Consider the following 27,113-nt stretch of genomic DNA (forward strand, 5'->3'; position numbering starts at 1 on the left):
GTTCCTACGTCTGCGCAATCTCAGCCCATTATGGACGTTGTGCTCCACTCGCATCTGATCGATCACCCCGAAGAGTTCACTCAGGAGTATAGCAATATCTTAAACGCTGTGCCCAAGTATTTCAACATTGCTAGCTTCCTCAGCAGGCGTAAAAATTACATCTTCTAAAAACTGTACGTCGAATGGATTAGGTCGCATGCGCTATTCAGATTAATGTTTAAATTCTAAAAATTGTAGATGCCAGCTGCCGGGTAACATGGCTCGACGTTGCGGGAACAAACGGGTTTCTTTCAAATTCAGTGAAGCTATATTGTCACACTGTAAAAAATGAACTCCTATTGTGTCACTTACTTAAACAAAACATTTCCCAAGGTAATTTGTTGATAAACTATTCATCATCATTCAGCCATACGACGCCCACTGTTGGGCATAGGCCTCCCCCAACGATCGGTCCTGCGCTGCCCGCATCCATCGGCTTCCCGTGACCTTTACCAGATCGTCAGTGCACCTTGTGGGGGGCCTACCCACTGAGCGTCGTCCGGTGTGCGGTCGCCATTGAAGAACCTTTCCGCCCCAATGGCCATCGGTTCTCCTAGCAATGTGCCCCGCCCACTGTCACTTTAGCTGAGCAATTCTTTGATTTCCTCATTTCTGATTCTATCACGTAGGGAAATACCGAAAATCGCCGACCATCGCTCTCTCCATTGCCCGCAGACTGACCTTGAGCCTTTGTATGAGGCCCATAAACCTCTATTTATTTATATTAAACTTATTTTTAAGCTTTGTAATGTATTAAATTGGATAATCATTTAAAACACTCATTACTTTGCAATAATTCATTTTCATTTTTTCTTACGTGTACAATTAGTCTCGTAAATACATATCTATTGATGATTATGATGCTATTTATTAGATTATAAGATATATTTATCTTACCAGATGATCAATTAATAAATATAATCCATCTTAACATACTTTATACTCGCACGGTCTATCAGTGCGGGAATTCACATGGTGGCGGGTCCACACAATGGATCACGGAAACCAAGCGCGGGTCCCGCTTCGGGCAGCGGATATCCTCATAATTATTACATTATATTAATATTAAAATAGTAGTTTCTAAACATCTGACGTGTGTTTTAATGCCTAATTATGTACAGTTACATACAATAAGATTTACACACTTATTATAAGCTCTTTGTGATATGTTCAGGAACCGCATGTTACGACTGGCGAAATGGCGGCAAATAAAAACTTTTCTCACGCATGTCACACACCCGTAGTTTTTATTTTTAATTCATCGATAAACTAGAATCGGCCCCAACTATCATATCATTCGATATCAAGTAACGCGTGAAATTGTCAAAATTGTTTACTATTGACATTTCATTTCGAATAAAACTTCATCTCAACTGATATTAGAATTGAGGTCCAATTATATTGTTTTATTTTTCAGAGATGTTCGAAATTTGAATGTAATAATAACATCGAATTCGATGTTATTACGAAGCAATAATAACATTTTCACAGATAAGAAATTTGTTCTAACAAAACAGTTTATCTTTATGCTGGTCGTAATTTGCGGTTTTTGAACACATAGAAAGTTTGTGATAGGTGTGTAGATAAAGTAATATTGTTTGATGGACAGCAATACTAATGCATCCTTGAATATCGATTATTGCATAGGTAGGTGCTGTACAGTGTTTTTGGGGCAACTGATTTTTTAAATTTAATTCTCTTGAATTTCGGGAACCGCTGTTCTTATATACGATAATATTATGTGGATAACTCTTTCGATATTGCAACTAGTTGTCGAGGACTATCAATAGTTGTGCGTGAATTTATGAATATTGTTTGGTCATATGTAATTCATAGGTATCTTTATTTTTAACATTTAAGGGCGTCTTCAAATTAGGCGTCTGCGGCGCTTCAGTAATTGTTAGTTCACGAAGGACGCGTTCATGTCGTAACGTTTTATTTATCACTGACGACTATCACGACTATCTGTCGTGACTGTGTCGTGGACGTTTCTTTTATCGTTGAATGACTGTCGTGTCTAGCTGTTCCCACTAGATCGTAATGACAATTTGTCGGTTCACGGCAATCGCCTGACCGTTGGCACGACGGAATCGTTTGAATCTGCGATTATCCGTGTCGTCACGTTTTTATCGTGACATTTTATTTCTCGTCAAGACGACTTCTAGCTATTCCCATTGTCACGACAGTTCGTCGTCATATCGTCAAAAAAGTCGTGAACGACAGTTAATCGTGTTGTACTATATCGTCGCTTATATGCTAAGCCGCCGCATCACAAAAAAATTCCAAAATGTTTTTTATTGCAAAAATATGTTTAAAAACGGTGAAACTTTAATACTACACGAAGACACCAGCATTATAAACAACGGAATTACCCAAATGCCTGTTTGGCATTCTGCACTTTCGTGGCTAACTTTTGAGTTAAATAGTCCTTTTGTGAGTTGTATCTGTGTTTACAAATTTATAGAACCTTAAAATACGCATCTTTTGAGTATAAATACATGGATATTTAAAACAATATTAAAATGTTAAAAAATGAGGTCGCAAACTTTGATCGCCTCTCCTGTAAAAAAGTGAACTTTTGACATGCTGCCGTTTAGTATTTAAGCGACGATATTTGAACAACTCCGTTTAAATATACACGCCACGACACTAAACTGCATGACTATCTGTCGTCACGACATAATGGGAACACGCCCTAACTGTGACTGCAAAAGTGGCGCGCGCGTCACGAGTGGCATATGCATGGCATAATGAACTCTATGGTCTATTGCGTAAAGTACAAACTAGATACGAGCCAATATCTTCCGCGGAATGCGCGAGCTTCTCGAGCATGCGCAATATAAATTGAGCCCAAGCGTTTAATTTGAAGGCGATCTAATAAGGCTTAATTGTCATTGAATGGAATGGAATTGGAATGGAAGCAATTTGTAACCATAGCTTATTCAATTTTATGTAGAATTCTTCGCGTACTCTCGGGTATCGTATCTACTTTGATTACGTTACGTACTACCATTCCGTTTGGCAGTAATGTAAATTGAGTGTAAAGGTGATTCTGCCCTCGTTATATTTTCATTTCGGTAAGTTTGAGACATTGATACAGAGGCGGTTGTAGATCTCGTTTCAACCCCAGATATGTTAATAACGCTATTTCGCTAAATAAGTCATTATGTTAGTTACGAAGAGGGTAAGATTGATGTGCAGGTCTGTATTTATTTGTTACAAGAGTTAATTTTAAGGTCTTGGCTTGCAGTGGAAATAAAACAATAAATAATATTTCAAGTTTTTATTTTATCTTTTGTCAATATAAAAACCAGTCGGATACGGGCGTAAAATATTCATAAAATATTTTAAACTCGTGCTAAATTAAAACAAAATTCTCTTAGTTCTAATATAATACATATTTACAGGGTAATAAAAATAAATAAATAACAAACATCATACATAATGAGTAAAACACAGTATAAATTAACTGTTCATTTTATTTGAGATCGGCAAAAGTGTGATTCTTAACAAAAACAAAAGGTTAAATAAACAATCCTTTACTATACGTACAGCGTTTATTACACACACATAGAACTAAAAAAATCTTCGTGTTACATTAAAACCATAACCAATAACTCAAGATAACTGCTAATCTCCATACCACAGATCGTAACTCTGAAAAAGGTCAAAATACCGACTTATGTCTAGATGGCGCTGATCGGTAATCTGGACCTAGTTTACATTATGTAAATTGCCGTGGATATCAATCAATTTTCAGTTCAGTTTTTTCTTTGTAATATTATTAGAATATTGATCATGAGTTAAATTGTTTTCTGGACATTGACAAATATACGTATCAATAGAATAGCATTGTGTTATAATAAAAAAACAACGCTTGCTAATATGGGTAGTTGGTGCTAATCTTGAATAAAATAAAAGAACAGCCGACGGCGCCTAGCGCCATCTAGTTGATGTAACTGTTATCGCTAGAAATTACATTAGCTTTGATAAATTGCAACTCGTCAATGTAAAAGAAATTAAAAAATTGCAGTTTCAATAGAAATGGATGCAATAAGCGCCATCTAGTTGATTTGTTTGTTATCACTTGAAATTAGAATAGCCGCGATAAATTGCAGCTAGTCAATGTAAAACAAATTAGTTACAAAAATAGCTATCTGAGCCTCGTCGCGACATCTGATGTACGAATAAGTACTAAACACCCGACTACGCTGTCTTGTATCGTGATTTGCAGTTATCTCGAATTATTCGTCAATGATTAAAGCTAAATAAGTTTATAGTAAATTTCATTAGGTATTTGCAAAACATTCAAGTCGGAATTAAACATTTTGCAATCAAAACATGACATGAAAATATGTAAAAGTTTAAAATGCACGTCGCAAGCTTTTTTAATAACAATGTGACAGAATAAGCAAAACACACGACACATAAGGTCCATATAGTATTCAAATACCAAAATATCAATTATTATTAGCGCAGCAGAAAGTCATAACGTAACTTAAATATGTACTACTTGTATAATTACATTAAAACATGAGATATTTTTGTATTTCTGTTTGAAAACTCTTAATAACAAACCAAAGATTCGTGGTCTCGACCTGCGCAAACAGGATTAACAAGAATGTAATAGCACTGAACGTATACATTACAGAAACTTTCATTATCAGTAAATAAATGTAGCTATGGAATATTTTTATGATACACATTACGATCATAAACACAATTTCCTTCAAAGATCTAAGAATTAACATCAATTTTTTAGTTAACAAAACATACAATGCAATTTCTGCTTTTTAAAGCTACAATGTGTAATTAAGATGTATATTTATATAACAAACTTCAGGATAAGTAACGGTTAAACGTCACTATGCCGTACGATACTGCACCGCACTCATACTAAAAGAGCGATTTGTATAGGCGTGGCGCTTTTGTGCAGTAAAGTAGTTTGACCTGTACCTGGTTATAATACCTTTAATCGACGTAAATCAAATATTTGTGAAAACTTATTGCTTATTACACGTTCAATATTCAAAACTTACATTTAAATAAAGAAGTTTTATTAACGAGAATTACAATAGAGCGTTGTCTACCAGGGTCCCACAATTACTACAAAAAAGATTCGTATATACAAAAATGTATCCTTTAACTGTATGCGGTTTCAACCTCAAAAATGAACATATTAAATAAAAAATACAGTAATCATCGCATCACAATATCGAATTTCTTATTCTGAAAGCGCTAAATTGGATAATAATGAACACTCGCTATTTCGACCGTACATTTTGTGCAATGAAATATCTGTCCGTGGATTAGTTCCGATGTACGGACAACGGCACATCAGACTACACATTTTTGTTCGAAAATCGCCTCCAGTGCAACGGAACAAGATACGTCAATGTGTAGCTTGATGTGCTGGCGCGTGTACAAACACTTTAAAATTTGTTAAACATTGGTCACATTACTTATAAATTATAAGATTTTTTGTTTGGTTATGAGATCCCGGTAGATTTACAAAAACAATGTGTTACAAATAGTACATAATGTATATACAAATTATGTATGTATTTATAAACAATGTATACTACAGCATAAAATCCAAGATTTTTGTATACCTGTCTAAATAAAGTTTGTAGCACACTTGCTTACAGAATTTATATTTAAAACTTCGTATTTCTAATTTAAAGAAATCAATAAACTTTTTTACATATCTAAAAATAAGATAACTCGTTGTTGTCGTTAACGTACCTAATTTTTCTATTCAAAATAAAGAAAAAAAACCTCTATTCAAGGACTATAAAATTAACATCTGACTGACAAATGTTATAATGTCATAGTTGCCAATGACATTTCTTGAGTAAAAAATTCAAGGAACGCAGCGCTGGCGTTATCAACTTCAGTAACATATTACTACCTATAAACTATTGTAAGATTGTTTCCATATTTCGTAACACAGTGAGTAATTTTCATAAATTTTTTAAATAATTATTTGTACCAATATCAAAACTTAAAATTAATTTCGCCCGTATTAACAAATATCCCTTGCAGTATGACATTGTTTTCAAAGTTTCTACTTATTAAAAACGTCACTCAGCACTGTTTTTTTTAATCGCTCTCACTCATCCCCGCAATAGGGGACCCCTGCATCGCGGGTGCCTTAAACAACCACAAATTACCCCCAAACTCGCGAGAGAAATAAATGTAGGCTATGCAAATATTTCATCCGGGAATCAAACGTGACGAACCAGAATGGTAACCTTTCAATCACGGAGGCAGTTAGAACAGGCAGGGCAGACAGTTCAGCTTAGCTATGGCACAGTTTTCCAAAATCATATAGTTGCGCAGCGACTGTGGGGTAAAACACGGTTAGTTTGTGGGTTGGAGTGCTAAGGGTTAACGCGTGCATGATTTAAAATAATTTTATTTATTTATTTATGTCAGACCACATGACCCATATAATATATACCTTTAAAGACTATGAATACTTTCTGCGAATCCGGCGAAAATCGTTGTATGCATATATTATAATGTGCACCCAAATGCTCTGTCTACGAATGTAATTCGATATCGAAATACAACATTCAAAAAACAATATTTTAGATAAACTATTTTACTAAGTAGAATTTAAATCAAGGTCATGCAGTTCCGAATACGTTATACAGTTAAATTGAATAAAAAACTGAGAATATTTAAAAATAAAGTGTCACGTATACATTTGGCATTAAATTTGTATTACTTATCTATTGTTGTTAATGTGTGATTACGTTACAATAATCACAACAATTAATTTTGTGACAACCCTGGAATATCTGCGTATGACAGTATACGGGCGGCGATGTACAAAGGCGTTGCGCTACTGCAGGAAAGATTGTAATAGCTCAATCTGGACCGATAAAGTGTTCGATCTTGGTCACATGAGTTGGTAATACAGCCGATACGTACTTAATACGAGACTCCAAGAGCTATTTATTAACACGGGCCTTAAACGTCTATAACAGACTAAGAACTTATTTATCTTTCAACAACCAAATATAAACGTTTATTTATTCAGTTACAATTTCGGAAGTAAATAAACGATTGAATATAAGGAAAGCATAGTTATGTATACAGTATACATAATTATAAGTAGTTATATCAATAGTAGGCATATTTTTAATTAATTCACATATTTGTTAACTGTTTTATAAACGCACACGTCATTCTATAAACTTCTAAATGCCAAATAATATTCATTAAATACTCGTACTCAAAGAACAGGAACACATAAAGATGGCTGGCTAATTTTAATCTCTATTTATTTATGATACAGTATTTATTGCGTAGTTTTAAAATGGTTTAACTATGAGGTACCTATACATATTATTAACGATACAGTGTGTTAAGTAATTGACTTTATACCTTTAAAGGGGTTGTTTTATGTCGAAATATTTCGAGGAGAAAAGGGTTTAAATATTTTTATACGTATATTTACGTAGAAGAGATATTTAGAGTGGACAAATCGAAACAGATTAAAATGTTACCTAAATACATCATTAACTCACTTTTTGCCTCGAAATATCATTTTGATAGGAAACGAGAGAAAATTCTAGTTTATTTCCTTCCTTCTGTCACGGGTTGTTACGGAAAAGTAAAATATTTCTTAATTTTGGAATTTTAATTTATTTCCTAACAAATCCTAATCTATTTTCGACATGAAAGAACTCTTTTACTTAATCTTTCTAGAATTCTTATAGCACGACAGCATCTTAAAATGTCACTCAATATCTTGTAATTTCATATTTTGTTAATCCACGTTTACGATGGTCATAAAAAAATCAATCAACGTCTAGGGATTTTATTTAATCCGCGTCGTTTTGCATAGTTAATTCATAAAGTTTTACCAATGTAACTAGTAATATAACGTTTTCCGTCGCCTTAAGAGTGAATACCTCGTATGTAATCTGACCGTGTTAACAACAAAGTGTTCTGTAAATTATAGTAAAAACATGTTGTTTATAATGCTACATTGCTTTAATAGAATACATATTTAAACACCTTCTGCTTACACAAAAATTTTTAAACACAAAATATGTAAAAATGCGCAGCCAACGTGTTCACTTTAAGACGACGTTATGGTGTACACTGATGGTGAATGGTTACCGTCGTCCATACACATTTGCGATGTTAAAGAAATATCTTTAGAATTGCAAATGAATTGCCAGAGACGTCTCTCTTCTCACTAATTGCCACATCTGACATTGTGTCATGATTGTGTTAAGCAGGCCTCACACGTTCTGTGACTTTACAGATTTCCTCGCACAGCTGACGATCAGCCACACAACGGCTTTAACTTTTCATATTAATAATCAACTAATTACAAAATGACAACCAAAGTCTGCGTTACCGCGGACTAGCCTCTTCTTATGGTTCGCGGGTGCGAGCTCGTTGGTGATCCATAAGATCACAGACTGTTGAAGGCCGCCTAAAAACGTACAATTACTCAGTTTCACAGAACATTATTCAGTGATCGCTGTGTACCTTTTTATATGTGAACACCTACTCATTGGGTTAATGAGATTGACACTAGCTACAGCTCAAAAAGTAAATCGCTAACAGAAAATAAGTTGCTTTGAAAAAAATGCCTAACGCTAGTTAAGGCATTTAATCTGGGAGTATTTTCCTGTGCGCAAGTAAAGATCAGTGTGTGTCTAGCGTAAGATTACAGTCAATCGGCTAGCAGCGACCATTTTATTGTTGAATTTCTTCTTAAAATTCTCAGCGGCAACAGTGGTCTTGAACGTAATTTTCGCGCTCCGTTCTTCTCTATCCAAATTTAAGTTCTGCAACATTCGTGTTCGATTGTACTTTCTATTACTATTTGTACTTAAAGTTAACTATATTTGGTTATATCTAGTATTTGTTAAACATCTATGTCTTAAAATTAATACATGAATATGGAGAATACGAAAAATTTTAAGTCACAGTCACGGTTATAAAAATAATTTACAACATTGCCGCGTAGAATCGTTCCAAAATGGTTACAGGAACCAAATGAATGGTCAAAAATTATCTATTCAAACGGAAACATTGCCAGGGACACATACATAACATAAATTTTAAAAAATACTTTCGAATTGAGAACCTCCTCCTTTTTTTGAAGTCGGTTAAATAGTGCTTTGAAAAGAAAGCTGATGGGTATGGTAAAACTTAAGGGAAATGTAAATTTCTACAAGCACCCTCTTTAAATTCTGACACTTATCGACGACCTCGGTTTATGGGCGCTGAATGCGGAGGTCCCGGGTTCGATTCCTGGCTGTACCAATTTGGCAAATTAACTTTTCTAAATCGATTCTGGTCTGAGTGTTCTGGAAAGTGTCCCAGAATTCCGTTGCTCTGGTACTCATAGTACATGGAATTCCCAAATTTGTGACCAGGCAATTGGTATGATTGTTTGGCACATATTATCAATGAAAATAATTTAGGATAAAATTCTAACTATCATCTCCCAATGTTATAGCTCTATAAAATTCTTCGTATTTCTCTAATGACATTACAATCTCAACATAATATTTTTATTTTACAGATACAAGTGCAACATTTTTAAATTAACGAAGACGTGTACACAATCCTAATAATAATAAATGTTCATATTTAAATATTTGTGCCCAACAGCGGGACGTACATATATACAGGGTTATTTGTAAAATGCTGACAACCTCGTAGGACTAATTCCTAACATCATAAACAAACAACTTTTATTCCACTTTTAATAATTCATTCAAAAATATTTAAATAGACCACTTTAAACGGTGGTAACTCTGTGCAATCGCAGGAGCGCGGGTGGGGGTCGTCGGGGAGGATGCTTACACGTTGAACTTACTACTTTACTGAAGTTTTTAAGTTTTTATTTACCCTTGGTATGTCAGGGGGGTTCGCGCACTTGCACGTCGTCTGTCGCAAAATCGCGCGAGTGGAGAGTGCACTGACCGCGCGGTAGAATGTTTTGAAATTTAACAACTAATTGTTCAATGTTGTAAGTCAGATAAACAGTGCACTTTATAAGCTATGTTTCATTGCTAAAATAGGTTTTATTATTTCACAGGTGATTGAACCAAATTATGTATCTATGTTAGAATAGGCGATTATTTTTGGTATGTTTTGTTTTTAATGTTTTCCCTACATTGTCCAATACGAAATCAATCTACGGATTTAACAAAACATTAGGTTCTAATGAACATTTAATAATTATAATATTGACTGATGTTAATTCTCTTTTTATTTCTCTTTGTGAGCATTTAGAATGTATATTTGGAATGTACAGTCAAACAATTTGAATTCTAAGCCAATGTCGCATTGAATACCCGTCATTCATTGATGAATCTGTCAAAGTCACTTTGACATGTAATGTGAAAAGGTCCTACAACAGCCCACAAATCAATTTAGTTGACCATATTTCATAATTATTATTATGGTGTGAATAATAAAAAAAACTTTTTGAGAGGAAATGTATTACTTTATATAATTTGCAAATTTGGTTGTAAAAAAAGAAATGAAATATTGTTTATTGCACATTAAAAAATACAAACACAACACAGAACAACGACAAAGTAAACTTATATATCTCAACATAATGTATACCAGGCGGCCTTATTGCTACGTAGCAATTTCTTCCAGGCAACCTTAAAAACTTAAAGCGAGTACTTCACCACTTATCGTAGAATTTTGGTTGTAAAAAACTAAGAAAGCTAAAAATAATACAAAAATGCAATTTTGCTACAACCAAACTTACTTGGAGCAAGGACTTCAACACTTATATAAAAAAAATTGAAAAAAACTAAGAAAATAATACATAATATTGCCTCCTTTTTTCCGCATAATATAAATACGGGACGGAATTTAATTGTAGTATACTTAAGAAGGCCGGGCGGATTAGACAAGAACCTAAGGGAGACGTTGAGGGAAACATCCTCGTTGCTAATTTAGTCAGGAATTATTTGAAAACTGGCCGATTCAATTTCGTTATCAATTCGTTAAGCCGGCGGTGAAACAATAAAATCGTTACGTATTTTGAAAAGTGCAGCACTTTTAATGCAAATCAGTATTATTTGCTTCCCGTTCACATTTAACGTTCTAAATAATTGTGAAAGTGAAAGTTCCCGCTTTAGGACAAGTTTAGGATAACACACAAAACACTTGTAACGCTTGTAATATTTGCTAATTTCATGTTTTGTATTGTACCAAATTTCACTATGTCAATGTTGCAGCTCGTTCAAATTTAGTTGTATTTTCAAATTTCAAATTTTAACGATCTAATTTAGTTGTATTTTCACCAGACGTTGTCTTCTTTGGCTTATTTAGTTTTATATACAATTAAATCAATAAGTATACGCCATGGCCTTCAGCCTTATAACCTAAATTCTTATTTTTTTATTAACAAATTTAAACTGCAACTCCGTTCTGATCGACACCGGCAATTACTACTACGTAGATGCTCCCCTAACTCTCTTTCGCCGTCTGTGGGCCTTTACAACGGAAGGAAAAATACCTTTACTACCAGCTGGTTTTCCATTACTGGAAAATAAATAAGTACACCTGGAATTTAAATTACGTCCGGACTAGGAACAAATATTCCCGCCATTTAACGACACGGCTACCAACTGTTCCGCGTCCTGTGGCCTTCCTACTGCGCCGGCGATTATACAGGAGAATACTATACTCTGAAGCGGAAAACAATAAATCTTAAGGCCTTTCAACCACGGCCCTGATAAATTTATGTACCTCAGCATATATATTTTTTTTATTCAAAATTCAAATTTTAAATTGTAGTTTTTTATATGATAATTATTTCAATTTCCTAATTATTTAGTTTAATTTTCCACTCTTGTAGGTAAAATAAAGACTAGGGGGAATCTAACCCGGCACATTGTATATCTTTCACTTTCCAAGCAATTTATCCAAAAAATCCCTTACAAAAATTCCTGACTTTAGGGACACGACACTATTTTTCGGAGAATAACTTCGGAAGTAGCCAAAATAAACTAATCTCGAAGTTTCGATTTTTTTTAAACGCGAACAATGCTGAACGGAGCCTGAGGAAAGGGTATTGTAGCGGACTGTATCAATAGGGTATTATTAAAGAGTGAGCAAGACCAAATAAAATGTACTTACTTATTTATCAAAGAATATGCAGCGCGAACCAAAACAGAGACAATAATGACAATAACAAAGAAAAAGGCGTCGTAACCGAATACAGGGCTCAAAAGTGGTACATCAAAATCAAATAATAATATACATATTTACGTAATACCAATAAATAAGATGGTAATAAATATACATAACAAAATACAAACATATAATATATACGCACACACAGTAATAACACACAAATATCGATTGAAATAGACTTATATTTTATTTTCAGTTCGGGACGCATACAGCCATCACTCACTCGGCTAGGGCCTATTGAAAACCAGCGTCACAGTCTAGTCTTGGTTGTGACATTAGCTGAATGGGATCCTTTTACATACACTACAGCCACATGCATGTCAGCACAGTATTATGTAACTTGTGGTTTAAATGTTGTTACGCTGTTATTTCTGTTTTTATTTAGATTAGTCTTTTTTATATTGTAAGTGGCGTTGCAATGAATGGTTTCTATTCTATTCTATTCTATTCAAATATACATAACAATATAAAAAAATATGAATTTATAAATCTTCTACGGTATGATATTCTCTCCAACACTGGCCAACGCATAAGTAAACTGTGCACTGGCAGCAGAAAATACTGATCATTTTCCATTTTTTTTTGCGCCAAACTACGCGTGCACCGAGCCCTTTTAAGTTTATTTTGTTGAGTAGACACGCGTTCCCCGCCACTCTCCGTCTGATCGGGGAAATGGTCCAAAAATTTATTTAGCCGATAACACGAGTGTGTATAATGGGCTCGGGATACGGATGACTCGCCATGTTTTTTAAGTAATTCTGCAGAAAGTTCGTACCTTAATTGACGGTGAGTCATTATCTTTCCGTCGCCAATGTTGGAGAGGTAAATTATATACGAATTTAATATGCTAATATTTAATAACCTCTTAAATACTTTGATATGCCATTTCGAGCCCCTTTAGCGCTCGAGCAGGTAGATTGCTAACTTTTGGTCTTTCAGGTCGAGCCCGCCCGTATACTTATTATAGTCCTGAACCATCTTTGGTTTGGTACAGGGTCGACCAGCACGCCTTTCTGGCGCAACATCGTTATTATGGTAAGTCGACACCGTTGGTGACCAACTTCACATCTTTCCAAGAAAGGACTGAAACATCACCACAGTGTCGACTTACCACATCCCCTTTAGCCATATGTTTTTCATTTAAAATTTTAATGTCGCCGGTTTAGGGTCCCGGTGACATCGGTGACATTTTTTTTTTATATTTTAGTACTCTGCATAGGCGAATGGAATTATAAAAACCGTCCATGAAAAGGGTGTAACCTTTCCCCAGATACTCCGCCATTAATTTAAACACAATTTTTGCTGTGCTGCTTGTCAAGCCATAAATTGCTTCACCAGCAGCAGCATTTGTATTTTTGCCAGTATACAAGATAATATTTAGTACGCAGCCACTGACGGACTCGCGCAACTCTTAACTTTTTATTCCAAATAGTGCTGCTTTGGAACGAATGCACTGTATCCAATTTAGGTGCCCCTTCCAAAGCATCAACGATTCGTCAATAGCTAATTCTTTCCGAGGGGAGTAAATTGCTCTGAATCTTAAATTGAGGTAATCAAGAATTGGCTTGATTTTTGCTATTTCCCGGTCCTCGCCCCGGGCACTTATAGTGTCGTTGTCCCTTAAGTGCAGAAATCGCATAAATACAATAAATACATTATGTGACATAAATTTACGACATTTGCGCATTCCCATGATGCCGGTGGACCAATATTCATCCACCCGGCCCCTTAGGCACATCCCCATTATTATAATTACACCTATCATTCTGTACATTTCAGAAACGGATATCTCCGCCCAGTCGTTAATTCTCCACTTGGCGGAGACACCCGTTTCTATTTCGCTGGTCTTGGCAATTGTTTGCCACGCGTAAAGATTCGTTTCTCGAACGATAGAACCCAGGAGGGGTTGGTCCTGCATCTGACAGAACACATCGCATGAATTTGTTCTATCAATTTTGGATCCAACCTCCTCGTGAAAGTCTTCACGCGTGGCACTAAAAGTGGTGAAGTCGTCGCTCCAAGAAAAATCGGTCGGAACATTCTCCTCTTGCCCCTCGTCGGCTATAGGATCGTCGCGAAACAGCTCGTGAAGCTGCCCGGCGGTTAATTCTTCATCTTCATCAGCCTCGCTCCCCGAATCGAGAGCTAAAACTTCGGCGAGTGGGGCATCCAAAGTCTCGTTAAAATCCTGTAAAGGCATGTAACATCAACCAAAACATACGCACACAGTGCAAAGTTTGCGCCATGCAAAACCAATCAAATAATCATAAAGTTAGTAATTGTATGCAAATTACGTACAAGTTAATTAATACATACCACAGAATTGAATTGAGTTATTTTGTACACAAATAGACAAAATATTACGCCAAATATGTAAAAAGATTGAAATTCTAAACCCCATATAACGTTACGAAAGTTATTAAATATAAAATAATTTAAAATGACACATACTTACCTTGCAAAAAGGTTTTCTATAAATTTTAAACAATTTAACACAGGCAAACACTTCGCACTCAATTTGCTGATGTTCAAATTTAAACTGATAGAAATAACGGTTTTAAATGTCGCGACGTCTGACCACTATGAGTGACGAAAAGCTTTCAAAGGTTTCTCACAGATGGCGTTACGGCAAAAAGTCATTAAAAACAAAAAACAAAGCTCTGCAACAAGCACGTAGAAACATTCGTAAGGTCCTCTAGTTTGTTCCGTGGCTTAGTTGACAGAGTCCGGCACGGTTTGCTGAAAGAAGTTGGTTCGAATCCAGCCCGAACAAAGAAATTTTTTCTTAGTGGTCGATTATTGTATTAATAATTATTACTACTTTACTACCAGATACAGATCTAAAAAATGTCAGATAGTACAATAAAAACTTAAAAGTCTATTTTGGGTAAATTTGTTTTGTGAATAAACAGTCGTGGAACAGAAGTTATTGTTTATGATGTTAGTAACATAGTCCTGCAAGGTTGTTAGTATTTTTTCAAATAACCCTATATATAATCATATTGAACTCGCACGGTCGAATTTAACAAAGACCATGCTTTATTTAAAATATAACATTTTATAACGAGCTACACGTGTTTAATTGTATGATTAAAAACATATTTGCGGCACTAAAACAATTTGAATTTACGTATTTTGGATTTACAAATCAATTCTATCCAAACAGTGTATATATAAATAGATTTGGTAAAACAAATTTTATCATAATAAAACAATTTACATGAAGCACTTGTTTGTTAACAAAAATATGTAGTGACTAAAAATACAGAATTAAAAGACGAAACATTTTACTTAAAAATTAAACTCCGTTGCAAAAATGTTCAGTGTGAACAAAGTAGAAATCAATCAGTAAATGACAATATATCTATTTTATATAAGCGTATATATTAACAATATAAGTATCATATACATAAACATTACAGAAACAATCATTATCACATAAAATATGCATAATTTATTTACGGATTGGTGCTTTAAATATTTGTTTTCTCATAAATGCAGGTCCGTCTATATAATAGATTTTTAACACTACGATTTGAACACAATGATTAGAACGACATCTAACAGAAATACCCCACGACCACAATCTTACCGGCAGAAAATTCGCACAACCATGGTCTAACACTCATCACTAGACTAACGCCTAACAAAGGAAACATCAACAACAAACAAACACAGACACGACCATCGCGTGACAGAAATATCGCAAGTAGTGTTAAAAATGTGTGTGTTATAATGTAATAGGAACATTTTACTGACGTGCTATTCTTAGATAAGCATGAGTGCCATGCACTCGCCATCCGTCGCGCTCCTCCTCTGTTTCAATTTCAATTCTTTATTGTATATATCACATTAAAAATTTAAGGTGAAACATCCTTTGTAGACTCAAATATTTCATATTATTCGTTAATACGTTTAGTAACGAAAAGCGACATTATTAAGAAAACCCTATTGGTATTGGAATATAAAAACATATTCCACCTCGGAAAGGCCACAACAGTGCCCAGGTCGCCCACCAGAAGATTAAAACCTATCGAGACCACGGTCTCTCACATTATTAGCTGCAGGAATGAACAGAAGATAACTCAGAATGCCCAGAAAAGCCGGTGAATGAAGGCTTATGGCGCCCGCAAGTTCGGCATCGGAGTTCAACGACCGTAAAGTCCGGAACCAGAAGTTAGTCTAAATTGAACGTTGCAAAGAAAGAGGTTGAAAGTTGAAAACAATCCTCCGGGGATTTAGTGCTCGAAGACTCCCTCCGATCATTCTGAAGGACGCGGTGTGGTAGCAGGCTGCACCGACACGGAGATATTAAAGTTGTAAACAATGGCCTTATTGAATATCAATTTTGCGTCCAAGCCAATAAAAAATAACTCGATCAATAAATTGGTTTAGTGAAGTGAAATGTTGGGCGGCAAACCATTTCAAAATGGATTTCGTAACTCAGCTAACGTTTTAACGAGAATTATTTCGGTCTGCGGAAATTAAACACAAAATGTGTTATAAATGCCATAAGCAATATACTTCTACCAAAATTAGACACGGGTGGTAGAATACCTAAAGAAAGATGTCTTAGCCATTCTCGTAATTACGGCAGAAGGGAACTTTCGGCAAATGACATTAAATGGGATTTGTCATAAAACATCATAAATCATGTAGAAGCTTGAATCAATGTATGAGTAGAAATGAGAATACAATTAAATACTGGTTTATGAAAGATTTTATGAATACAAGATGAAAACATCAGACATATATGATAGCCTAACTCAACAACTAAAACGTCTGTGGTGAATATGTTAAAAAACGCTCGTTTTCCGCTTTACATGACTTCACTGTTTGGGTGACCACCTGCACAGTAGCCATGGTCGTGAAATAAGAAAGTCTATTCAGAAAAGACAATTTCAGAAATTGAAATTTCCGATTCAACGGAAATATCTCAGGGTTCAGGTACAGGTGGTAGAAACTTCGCACCGTTACAGTCTAATTACTGAAAAAGGCACGATTAAAGACTAATGACGAAATATCACAGGACCAATATCACAAAAACATTGCACAACTATGTTGTAATGATGGAAATCTAGCTAAAAGGGTAGGATTCCAATCGTCGATCGGTCCCTTTCATAGCGACCGAGCCTCGAAGACTACCTAACCCGCGCCCCGCTAAGTTTCGACTGATGAAGTCCGAACGACGGCCAAGCAAAGCGGGGAATAGTCAAAGCACCAATCCGGGCGGCGGGCACCCTGAGGCGGTTTACCTGCACGTCGGCGCCGGCCAGCGTCTTGAGCCTGGTGTCGGTCATGCCGTGCGGCAGGTTGGACACGACGGCGAGGACGGGGTCGTCGCCCAGCAGGCGCTCCTCGTCCACGGTGGAGTCGCTGTCGTACTCCACCTGCGGGGGCGCGGGCGAGGGCGAGGGGGCGGGGGCCGCGGGCGCGGGGCGGCCGGCGCCCAGCGCCGTGCGCACGGCGCGGCTGAAGATGGCCAGCCGCGGCTCGGCCTCGGGCGCCTTGCGCTGCAGCACCACGCGCCGGTACGAGAACGGCTTCGGCGCCGCCGGGCCCGCGCCCGCGCGCTCGGCCTGCTGCAAGCGACTTCCCGTTAGCTCGACTCGTCTACCCACCCGCTCGAAAATATTCTATTTCCCGCAAATGATCACATCTTTTAAGCTCCTGCTCGTTCACTGCGCTGACCTCCCCGAGAAGAACGAGCAAAAACTCTAGGGATTGCTCTTTTCAAATAAACTTAAAAGCTATTTTGAATCATATTTGTGTCAAATCTAAACTCATGTAGTTTTTACGTACGTCTTTATCTAACACTTAGTCAACAATTTTGTAATGCGACTTTTCAATTAAAATACTAAGTTTTAAACTTAAGAAATGGTATGCTCCGGAAATTTATTGTAAAAACTTATACAGTTCCCCATTAAAAGAGTCGTTTACCTTAGTTAAACGAAAACGTGGTACCATGAGTTTGGACTTAGTTCTAAGATTAATATTATGGATATCTTCTGTCTTAACGAAATTATGTATATTTTAATAAGCATACTAAACACTTGAGTAAATGTACTGTGACGCCAATCATGATACACGATATACAGACCGACGTCTGGTGTTCACTAATTAAGAAAAGCGAAAGAAAGTTCTAAGAAATTCTTTTATTAAATAACACGTGTTTTCACTATAATGATCACAGAACAATAAATACAGTACAAGTCGTTAGTTAGAGTAGTACGCGTGCCAATTGCAAGCTTAGTTCTGCGTACTTGAGCTCAATTTTTTCTTCCATTGTCATGACATTCAATATATTTTTTGTAAAAATAGTGCGCTAGTTCGTTATTATTATTATTATTGATAAAGATCGAAGAACGCAGAAAAAACTTATTTTATTTTATTATATGACAAATAATAAAACGACATCTCTTGTCAACCGCTGGTAGCTGTTCATAAGATATATATATATATATATATATATATATAGAGAGAGAGAGAGAAGTTCACAAGACCACTCAAACGGCACTAAAAAAACAATTAAAACCAAAAATAAAAACCTACAACCACATTAAAAAATTCGTAAGGTCTGTTGACTAGTTCCGCCGCGAAGTCGCTAGTTCGAGCCCAGCTAGATCGAAAAAAAATTTTCTTCAAGTTCGGTTGACCTTCCTAACAATCAAATAACAAAACCCTAAAATCTAATTATTTACCACTACCACTACTGATGAAAGAAAATTTTTCAAGGAAACTATGCACAGTTGAGTAACCTACACTTTTCAAGAGATTTAAACTAACACTGCACAATTAAGCGCTCATTCAAACAGGACTACCAAGCGCTCATTCAAACAGGACTACCAACCACTTCTCTCACTCAAACAGATACACCCAGCCATCAGCCAACAGGTGATTTTTTAGTCACCATCCAAATTTCTTATAGGCATTAGGTACAGTCAAGAGCACGTCAAGCTTGACACTGTACTTTGCACCGCAATTATTATGCCGCTTTCTTATCGCAAGCGGCATAAAGTTGGATTTAAGTCTTAAGTGTCAAGCTTGACGTGCTGTTGACCCTGTACCATACAAAGTTTATGAAATATTGATAGGTCAAATGTACTAAATCAAATATTTTATTAGAAGAATTTTTAATGTTGCTTGGGCAACATACGCTCTACGCTTCACATTCATTCATCGAAAAATTTATAAATTAAATTATTATAATTTTGTCAAAGAAATGAAATTAGTTTATAAATTATTATATAGCCTTTGTATTTCTTAAATCTGTAATTAAAATAATAAATACCGAATGAAATACGTACCTCTTTGGCCTCTTTAGTGAATGTTATTCTTTGTCTAGGCTTTGTATCTTTTGTTTCTTTTACAACTGGCTTCTCTTTCGCCTGCAAAAAAAATAAGTATCTTCAGTAAATTCCATGACATTATGTATTAGTCACATAGTAGAATAGAAGACAACAGTGCATATACGTTAGATTGACTGCATGCTTGCAGTTAATGCGTGAAATCGCAATCAACTTCACGCATGCAGTCGATCTCGGCTGTATGAAGTAGGTTTCGACTACATGCAGTTAATGCAATTAAGTCGTTATCAACTTCATACAGTTGAGGTCCCGGATAACGATTGTGTTGGCTGACACGCTGTTGCTTATCAGCATCCAATTAAAATAGTGAAATTTTTGGGGAAATAACAAAACAAATTTAGAAAACTAACGCATGGTTCACCAGACGAGTATTAATAAATTATAAATTTAAATAAAAGTTCTATTAGTTCAAATACATTTTATTTTTAAATTTGTTTTCTTAATTACCAAAACTTTAATTTACTCTTCGAGTAATTAATAAATTCAGGCATTACTATGCGGAAATCCTAAATTAGAACTTTAAAAAAAAAACCCGTCCCAAAAGTTCGTGGAATTACATCTATTTGCCAAGTTTTATATTAATCTATACATTCTTAACTTAGGATGCGTAGCGAGAGGTACTTCTAATAATATAAACCGGGATCCTCTTAAGAACTTTGGTTTATTTCACCATTTTACATATTTTCACTTTCAGGTTACAATTCAATAATCATATGTCAAGATCTTCTGTTTTCTTAACATTCTAAATATAAAACTATAATCACTACCTATATTCAGCCAGCAATTCTACTCATAGAGTAGAGCCTAGTCTACATCCCTAACATTTTTAAACCTGTTGTAAGTAAAGTGGAGAATTTACAAAGCGAATTTGTAAAACGAGCAGCTTCGATGAATTCTCGTAAAGAATGTATAGATAATTTACAATTCAAGCGGAGGCGAATGTTTGATAAGAAAGTTAGAATTGCTTTGTTATCTAAGAGGTATGTTACGAGAAACTTAGGATAGTATATCAATTGAGTAGAATTAATTGTATGGTGAGAAGATTAGGTATAAGTAGAAATAGGTTAGGGTAGACAGAATCTACTGCATGTTAATAGAATGAAAAAGTTTTATAGGAGATAATTTAATGTTTTCTTGGTTCCTACTAGGTTAATTAATCTTTTATATTTATTTTTCATGTGGAACCACGATGAGATTGTGAAGAATTTTAAGAAACCTTGTTATTTTCCGGCAATGCAGACTTTGAAAGACGGGAGGATGTGATAGAATACCGATTGGATTAGAAGGATATAACTTACTTTTTCTTTTTTTCTTTTATTAATTTGATAGATATATTGTCCAGTGTGTGTGCATAGTTCGTGCTCACCCTCCCAGATGAACAAGAACTGTCTGCATTCGTCGAAAATATATTTATTTAATTAATTTGGCGTTCTTCATATGGAATATCCCCATCCCATATGTATGTTAGGATATGTTGTTAGGGTTTTATATGTGTGTTGGTTCTCGTTTGTTTAAAGAAAGTAGGTAAAGCTGATGGAACGTGGATAGCTGCAGGATGAGGACTAAGGCAGCTGGGAGATCAATATAGATGTTGCCCAGTGATCATCCGATGGATGCTCAAGCCTGTGTCGTGTGTATTCACCCCTTCAGCTATGAGGAAGAGGGATGTAGACTAGGCTCTACTTTATGATATAGGTAGTGATTATAGTTTTATATTTAGAATGTTAAGAAAACAGAAGATCTTGACATATGATTATTGAATTGTAACCTGAAAGTGAAAATATGTAAAATGGTGAAATAAACCAAAGTTCTTAAGATGATCCCGGTTTATATTCTTAGAACAGTAGACACACATTAAAAATTTTTTATTTGGTTATATTAACAGGCAACAGTTGTAAAATATGTGTTAGATTTCATGTTAAATATGTGTTACGTTTGATGGCAACACTTCTACTCAAAAACTCTGTCCCATACAAGTGTGCTTAACTGTATTTAAAATATACAAAAATATAAGTTTCTAGCCTGCGTTTTATTCAACAGCAAGTTTTTATTGAATATCACGGTTTTTCTACTATGATATCAAATTATTTTTTTGTGAAATTGATCCACTAGGTTGTTATAATTAAATAAAGATCGAACACTTAGAAAAAAGTTCTTAAAAAAACTGTTCGGAACGAAGGAAATTTTTTTCTAAGTGTTTGTTATAATAATTATTTTATTAATCTTTGTTATTAACAATTATTTTATTGTTCTTTAGTCGCTTTATCGTTGAGGGTGCGGTATCACAGGTAATTAATTAAGTATCACACATTTAAAATGGAGTACCTTAACAGTTTTACTTTCAGCTTCTTCAGTCTTTGTAGAGCTGGTTACTATAGTTCTGCGAGCTGGTGATTTCTCTGGAAGAAAAATAAACAACATGCGTTAATAAATCATACTACATTTTTTTTAATGTTATTATTTGTAAGTAAATTAAAAGTAAGTACACAAGTAACAAAAATAAACAGCAAATTTAAGTGAGTAACTACTGCTCTCGTGGTTGAACGGTTACCATTCTGGTTTCCAACGCAGTGGTCCCGGGTTCGATTCCGAAGCCGGGAGATATGTTTGTATGGCTTACATTTATATCTCTCTTGAGTTTGGGTTAGTAATGAAATAGACTTAGGGTCCTTCCAGAATTCTACTCAATGCTCAAGTCAGGATTTGAGCAGATTTGAGTATGATTTCAAGCACTGGAAATACGACCCTTAAGGGCAAGGACTTGAGTATGATTTTCAGTGCTCACTGCAATACTCAAGTCAGAATTTGAGCAGATTTGAGCATTGAGTAGAGTTCTGGAATACGACTCTTAGGGTCGTATTCTAGAACTCTACTCAACGCTCAAGTCAGGATTTGAGTATGGTTTAAAGCACTCGAAACCATACTCAAGTTCCTGCCATTAGGGTCGTATTTCCAGTGCTTGTGTTGCCAGTGAAATCCTGACTTGAGCATTGAATAGTTCTGGAAGGACCCTAAGTCTATTTCATTACTAACCCAAACTCAAGAGAGATATAAATGTAAGCCATACAAACATATCTCCCGGCTTCGGCGTCTTTTAAGGCGTTTTATAACGACGTGACTCTATTTTACAGGACTCGACTCTTCGGGGGTTCGAGTTTTTATTAATAAGACTCAGTCGTTATACTACTCAAAAGACTTAAACGACTTGAAAGACTTAAACGACTCGAGTTGTTTGCAAAAGACTTATACCTATTTTATGTCTTATTAAATCCGAAGTTTATAAATAAAATGACGTAAGTAGTACGTAGTAAATATTCACGTTTATTTACTCACAATAAAAATCGTAAAATAAATACCTTGTGGGTAGAAATAAAATCACGCCATACGGCTCATGACTCGCGACTCCCGAGGCTATGAGGCGCCAGTCGTTTTAGTTTTTTTAATCGTTTTAGTCCTATAAGGCTAAGAATTCACGAAGCGGTTTTGCCACGCGCCCGCTGCGGTTGCGGACAGCTGTTTTATTTCAACACTCACAATACCGCAGGTTTGTGCGGTCACGTAGCCGCCGCGGTTGCTGACCGGCCCGCAAACTTGGCGGGAGAGGATCGCAAGGCGCGCGGTTATTTACGATCGATTGAAATCGTCAGTTAAGTCTCAGACGTCGCCATGGACTCACATCACAACCGAGCTATCGCGTTATATTTACTTCAACGAAGAATTAAAAGGCCTGAAAGATTCAGGGTGCATCCTCTCGTTATCGTTACGGATTATTCGTTGTTCTTATTAATGAGTTAAAAAAACAAGAAGACAAATTCTTCAATTTTATTCAGATGTCCGTATCTACTTATTCAGAACTTTTGAGAAAAATGGTAACTGGTAGGAAATGTATTGATCGACTTCAACATCCATAACTGGAGAAATTGACACGCGTTGCCAAATCGAAAATCAATCACAAAATGGCGTGGGACCGACCGCGAGTGCGCGCGAGTGGCTGCGAGCAGCCGTCTCCGCCGCGGGCGTAAAACGCGTCGTGAAATGTGCTACTCAATTTTGCATATATTTCTACATTCTTCGGAGGCCGCGGTGGCGCAATCGCGGCGGGCGCGGGTGAAAACCCCATGAGTTCTTAGCCTAAGTCTTTTAAGCTTCCTACGGTTAAAAGACTTCGACTCGAATTAGTCTTCAGTTTTAGTCTTATGACTCAAGACTTGAGGGTTAAAAGACTAGACTAGCCATGAGGCATTGAAAATTAGTTGAGGTTTTTTAAAAGGCCTTATAAGACTGAGTCCCTTTCATCACTAGTTTGGGTGTAATTTGTGGTTGTCTGTCTGTGTCCGATGCAGGGTTTCTCTAGTGCGGGGCTTGTGTGCGTTAAAAAAAAGGAAGAGAGCGGTTGCTTCTCCATTGAGAGATTGAGGGTGGGAATCCTTAAGGCGCCCCTGTACCTCCGATTTTAAAGTAAATAAAGCTTTGCCAGTTTTCCGTGTAGGACATGAAGCAAAGGGGTGATCACCTTTCTTCTTCTTGTCGTCGAAGGTGATCCGCTGCTTGGGCCTCTTGGTGTCGGCGGAGGCCTTGGGCGGCAGACGGCTGCGCAGGTCTGCAGGCGGGGCCGAGGGGGGCGAGGCTCTGCAACAACATTTTACAGGCTTTACATTTATTGTATAACGTTCTGAGAAAAAGTTACATTAATCCCTTCAAGTGCCGCCATTTTTTTTTTGTAAACACCGACTATGCAATTAGTTACGTTTGAGTGCATGTTGTGTTTACCTAGAAGTGTTTGTGGCAATTACATTGTTTGTAAAGGTATCATAAGATGTAATAAGTAATATTGTACATAGACGTTGGTAAACCAAATAAATAAATAAAATGGCGATGGGCCCTGGGTAATTTTTTTGTTGATTTGGATGTGGAAAACTATATATTTTCGTAATATTTATTATAAGTTGTCCCATCCGGCTATCCATCCTTAGTAATAAAAGGAAGTCATAAGTGTAGTCGATATTAAACCAAGAGTAAATAACGTATTTTTGTTTAAATGAAGGCACACACAATCGCCATACATACACGAAAATACCTAAAAGTAAGATTACACGTGCTGGAATAACCGTAAACCTATGTAAAATTGATTTTTACTTATATTTCCTAATTGTAATATACACTTTATCTGTTAAATAGCAGGTAAAACAGGTCAAAAAAAATCTTTAAAAGTATCTTTATTTATTGATTTCAAGCTCGAAAAACGGTTTTTGTTATTATCAAGCGAACTAAACTAATTATGAATGCTGAATATTGCTATCCTGTTTTACCTAATATTCATCGCAGCGCGTTAGAAAGAATAGACAGAGTATCTGTTGTGAGCAGAGATATTTTAAGCCTGAAGTATTTCTTTTGCGCCATGACATGGGGATCTTCAAAGAGTGTTTACAGGGCTATCAAAGGCTGGCGACGCATCGACAGCTCATCTGATGTTGCAAATGTCCATGGGGGACAATGACCACCTTCCATCAAGTGTCTCGTCTGCTCGTTTGCCTCTTTACATTAAGATGATGGGCAGTGAGTTAAAACCAAATCAACCTGCCCAGATTTTAACTGGGTTTTTACTCAAAGGTTTATACCAAAACTGCTTAAAATGATGGGCGGAAAAGACGAATATGGAATTTGGTATAATTCCATATAATTCGATTCCAGATGTAAAAATATTTTTAGACACTAAATTGTGCATACTCACTACTAAGGATATATATTACGTTCCGATTTTTAAAATGGTGATTCAAGTGCATACGATCTAACGATTTTTTGTATCTGGCTGCGCCGTCATGGGTCATCACAGTACTTTCTATAGCTATTTATTACATTTATTAAATTAATGACACATATTTTAAGTATATTTCTCATTGCACACAAGACACAACTCAAACGCATATAACATGATATTCTGGCAGCACTATCCTCCCTTTCACCCGTTCCCTGCTACCTGAAAACTGTCGTCCGAGTTCAAAAACTTAAAGTGCACAAGTGTACGCGAGTGGTAGTCAAAATAAATTAAAAAAAGCTCATTCAATAATATTCAAATCCGCTTAAACTTATATTCACAAGTGTATACATTGTAGTGAGACATCAGAAAACCTTGGACATTATATTAAACTCAATTGCTGGACGTGCAGGTGCCACGATGTTAAGTCCTGGCCCGTCCAGTATCGATTACATCAATGCTACTTAAATTTGTACTAATTGGATTCTACATAAAAAACTGACCTCAAAAAGTTCGTGAAATAACATCTGTTTACCAAGTTTCAACCTCCATTAGGAGCAAAGCAAAATCAACTATTAAAATAATTGCTCCTTGTAAAATTGAGGCGTTATTTATAAAAATAAATCTTCATGCGAGAACAGCCATTCTAATGCTCTGGCCACACAGTCGCGGCCGCGGAAGCGTTCCGGGCGCGGGTTTTTTTGTAATGTACGAGTTTATATGAACCCTGCCGCACTGAAACACGCGGCGGCCGCGCGTCAGCCGCGTGTTTCGCTTCCGCGGCCGCGACTGTGTGGTTAGAGCATTAGAGTTGGAACATTTTCTTCAAAATTAAATGGGACCACTACTGAGGTAGCCTCTTTCAAATAAAAAAGAATCATCAAAATCGGTTCACAAATTATCGCTTAACATAATAAAAAAAAACTTGCAGACGAATTAAGAACCTCCTCCTTTTTTTTGAAGTAGGTTAAAAAGTGTGTGTACTAGTAATAATACACACACTTAATAATAACCTTTTTGTACAAAAGTATATTTGTGCTGTTGGTTATACCTTAATACCTTTACCTTTTATCAACACGATGATGAGATACCTTTGTGAATGTGATTTTCAAGCGAATTGATTCAATAAAAAAAGCAATAAATATTTTGTAATAATATCATTACATTTGAACAAAGCTCGATTTACAATAAAAATATTTGAGTGAATAACTTTTGTCTTCGATTTCGGGCATTCATGGATTTGAACCCGGCGTTGACAAAGCAGCGGATGCTGGCTTATCTCTGGTTGTGAGTGCCGTGTAAAAAAGATACCCTAAACTAACTCTAAAACCCTGAATATTTTCATCCCACATGACTCACTTTTTGGCCTTCTCCTTGAACCGTCCCGTGTCGTCGTCGTCGGACAGGATGCCTTCGATGTCACCGAGGATGAGGTCGAGGTCGTCGTCGCTGTCGTTGGTCAGGCCGGGCAGCGGAGGGGTCAAGTCCCGCTCGGGCGACTCCAGCTTCGGGAGGTCCGAGTGCGGCGGGGTTAGATTTTCTGTGGAACGTAATACGAAATTATCCATTATTACATTGTTTTAATAGATCTAAATTATTACTATTATTATTAATAATTTTTATTTTATTTCATCGGTATTTTTTGTAAACTATTCATTCATATTATATTTTTAAAATATTACAGTCTTATCTTTTTCGAAGACGGAGTAAATGACATTTGTAGGGTTGCCACTTTTCATAAAATTTTAAAT

General features: G+C 36.1%; 1 protein-coding gene across 1 annotated transcript in view; it reads right to left on the bottom strand.

The window, feature by feature from the left end:
• Nucleotides 1-5,314: 5,314 nt before the first annotated feature.
• LOC113238597 (titin-like) overlaps nt 5,315-27,113 on the bottom strand; it is a 43,328-nt gene continuing 21,529 nt past the window's right edge. Inside the window, exons 14-19 of the mRNA XM_026475425.1 lie at nt 26,722-26,902; nt 24,121-24,236; nt 21,933-22,006; nt 19,548-19,628; nt 17,496-17,822; nt 5,315-8,855 (exon numbers count right to left, since the gene is read on the bottom strand). Coding sequence (XP_026331210.1) covers nt 8,724-8,855; nt 17,496-17,822; nt 19,548-19,628; nt 21,933-22,006; nt 24,121-24,236; nt 26,722-26,902 — 911 coding nt within the window. The 3' untranslated portion in view covers nt 5,315-8,723. The remainder of the gene's footprint in view (nt 8,856-17,495; nt 17,823-19,547; nt 19,629-21,932; nt 22,007-24,120; nt 24,237-26,721; nt 26,903-27,113) is intronic.

This window comes from Hyposmocoma kahamanoa, unplaced genomic scaffold (assembly GCF_003589595.1).
Source record: "Hyposmocoma kahamanoa isolate Upper Pololo Valley unplaced genomic scaffold, ASM358959v1 97, whole genome shotgun sequence".
NCBI classification, from domain to species: Eukaryota; Metazoa; Arthropoda; class Insecta; order Lepidoptera; family Cosmopterigidae; genus Hyposmocoma; species Hyposmocoma kahamanoa.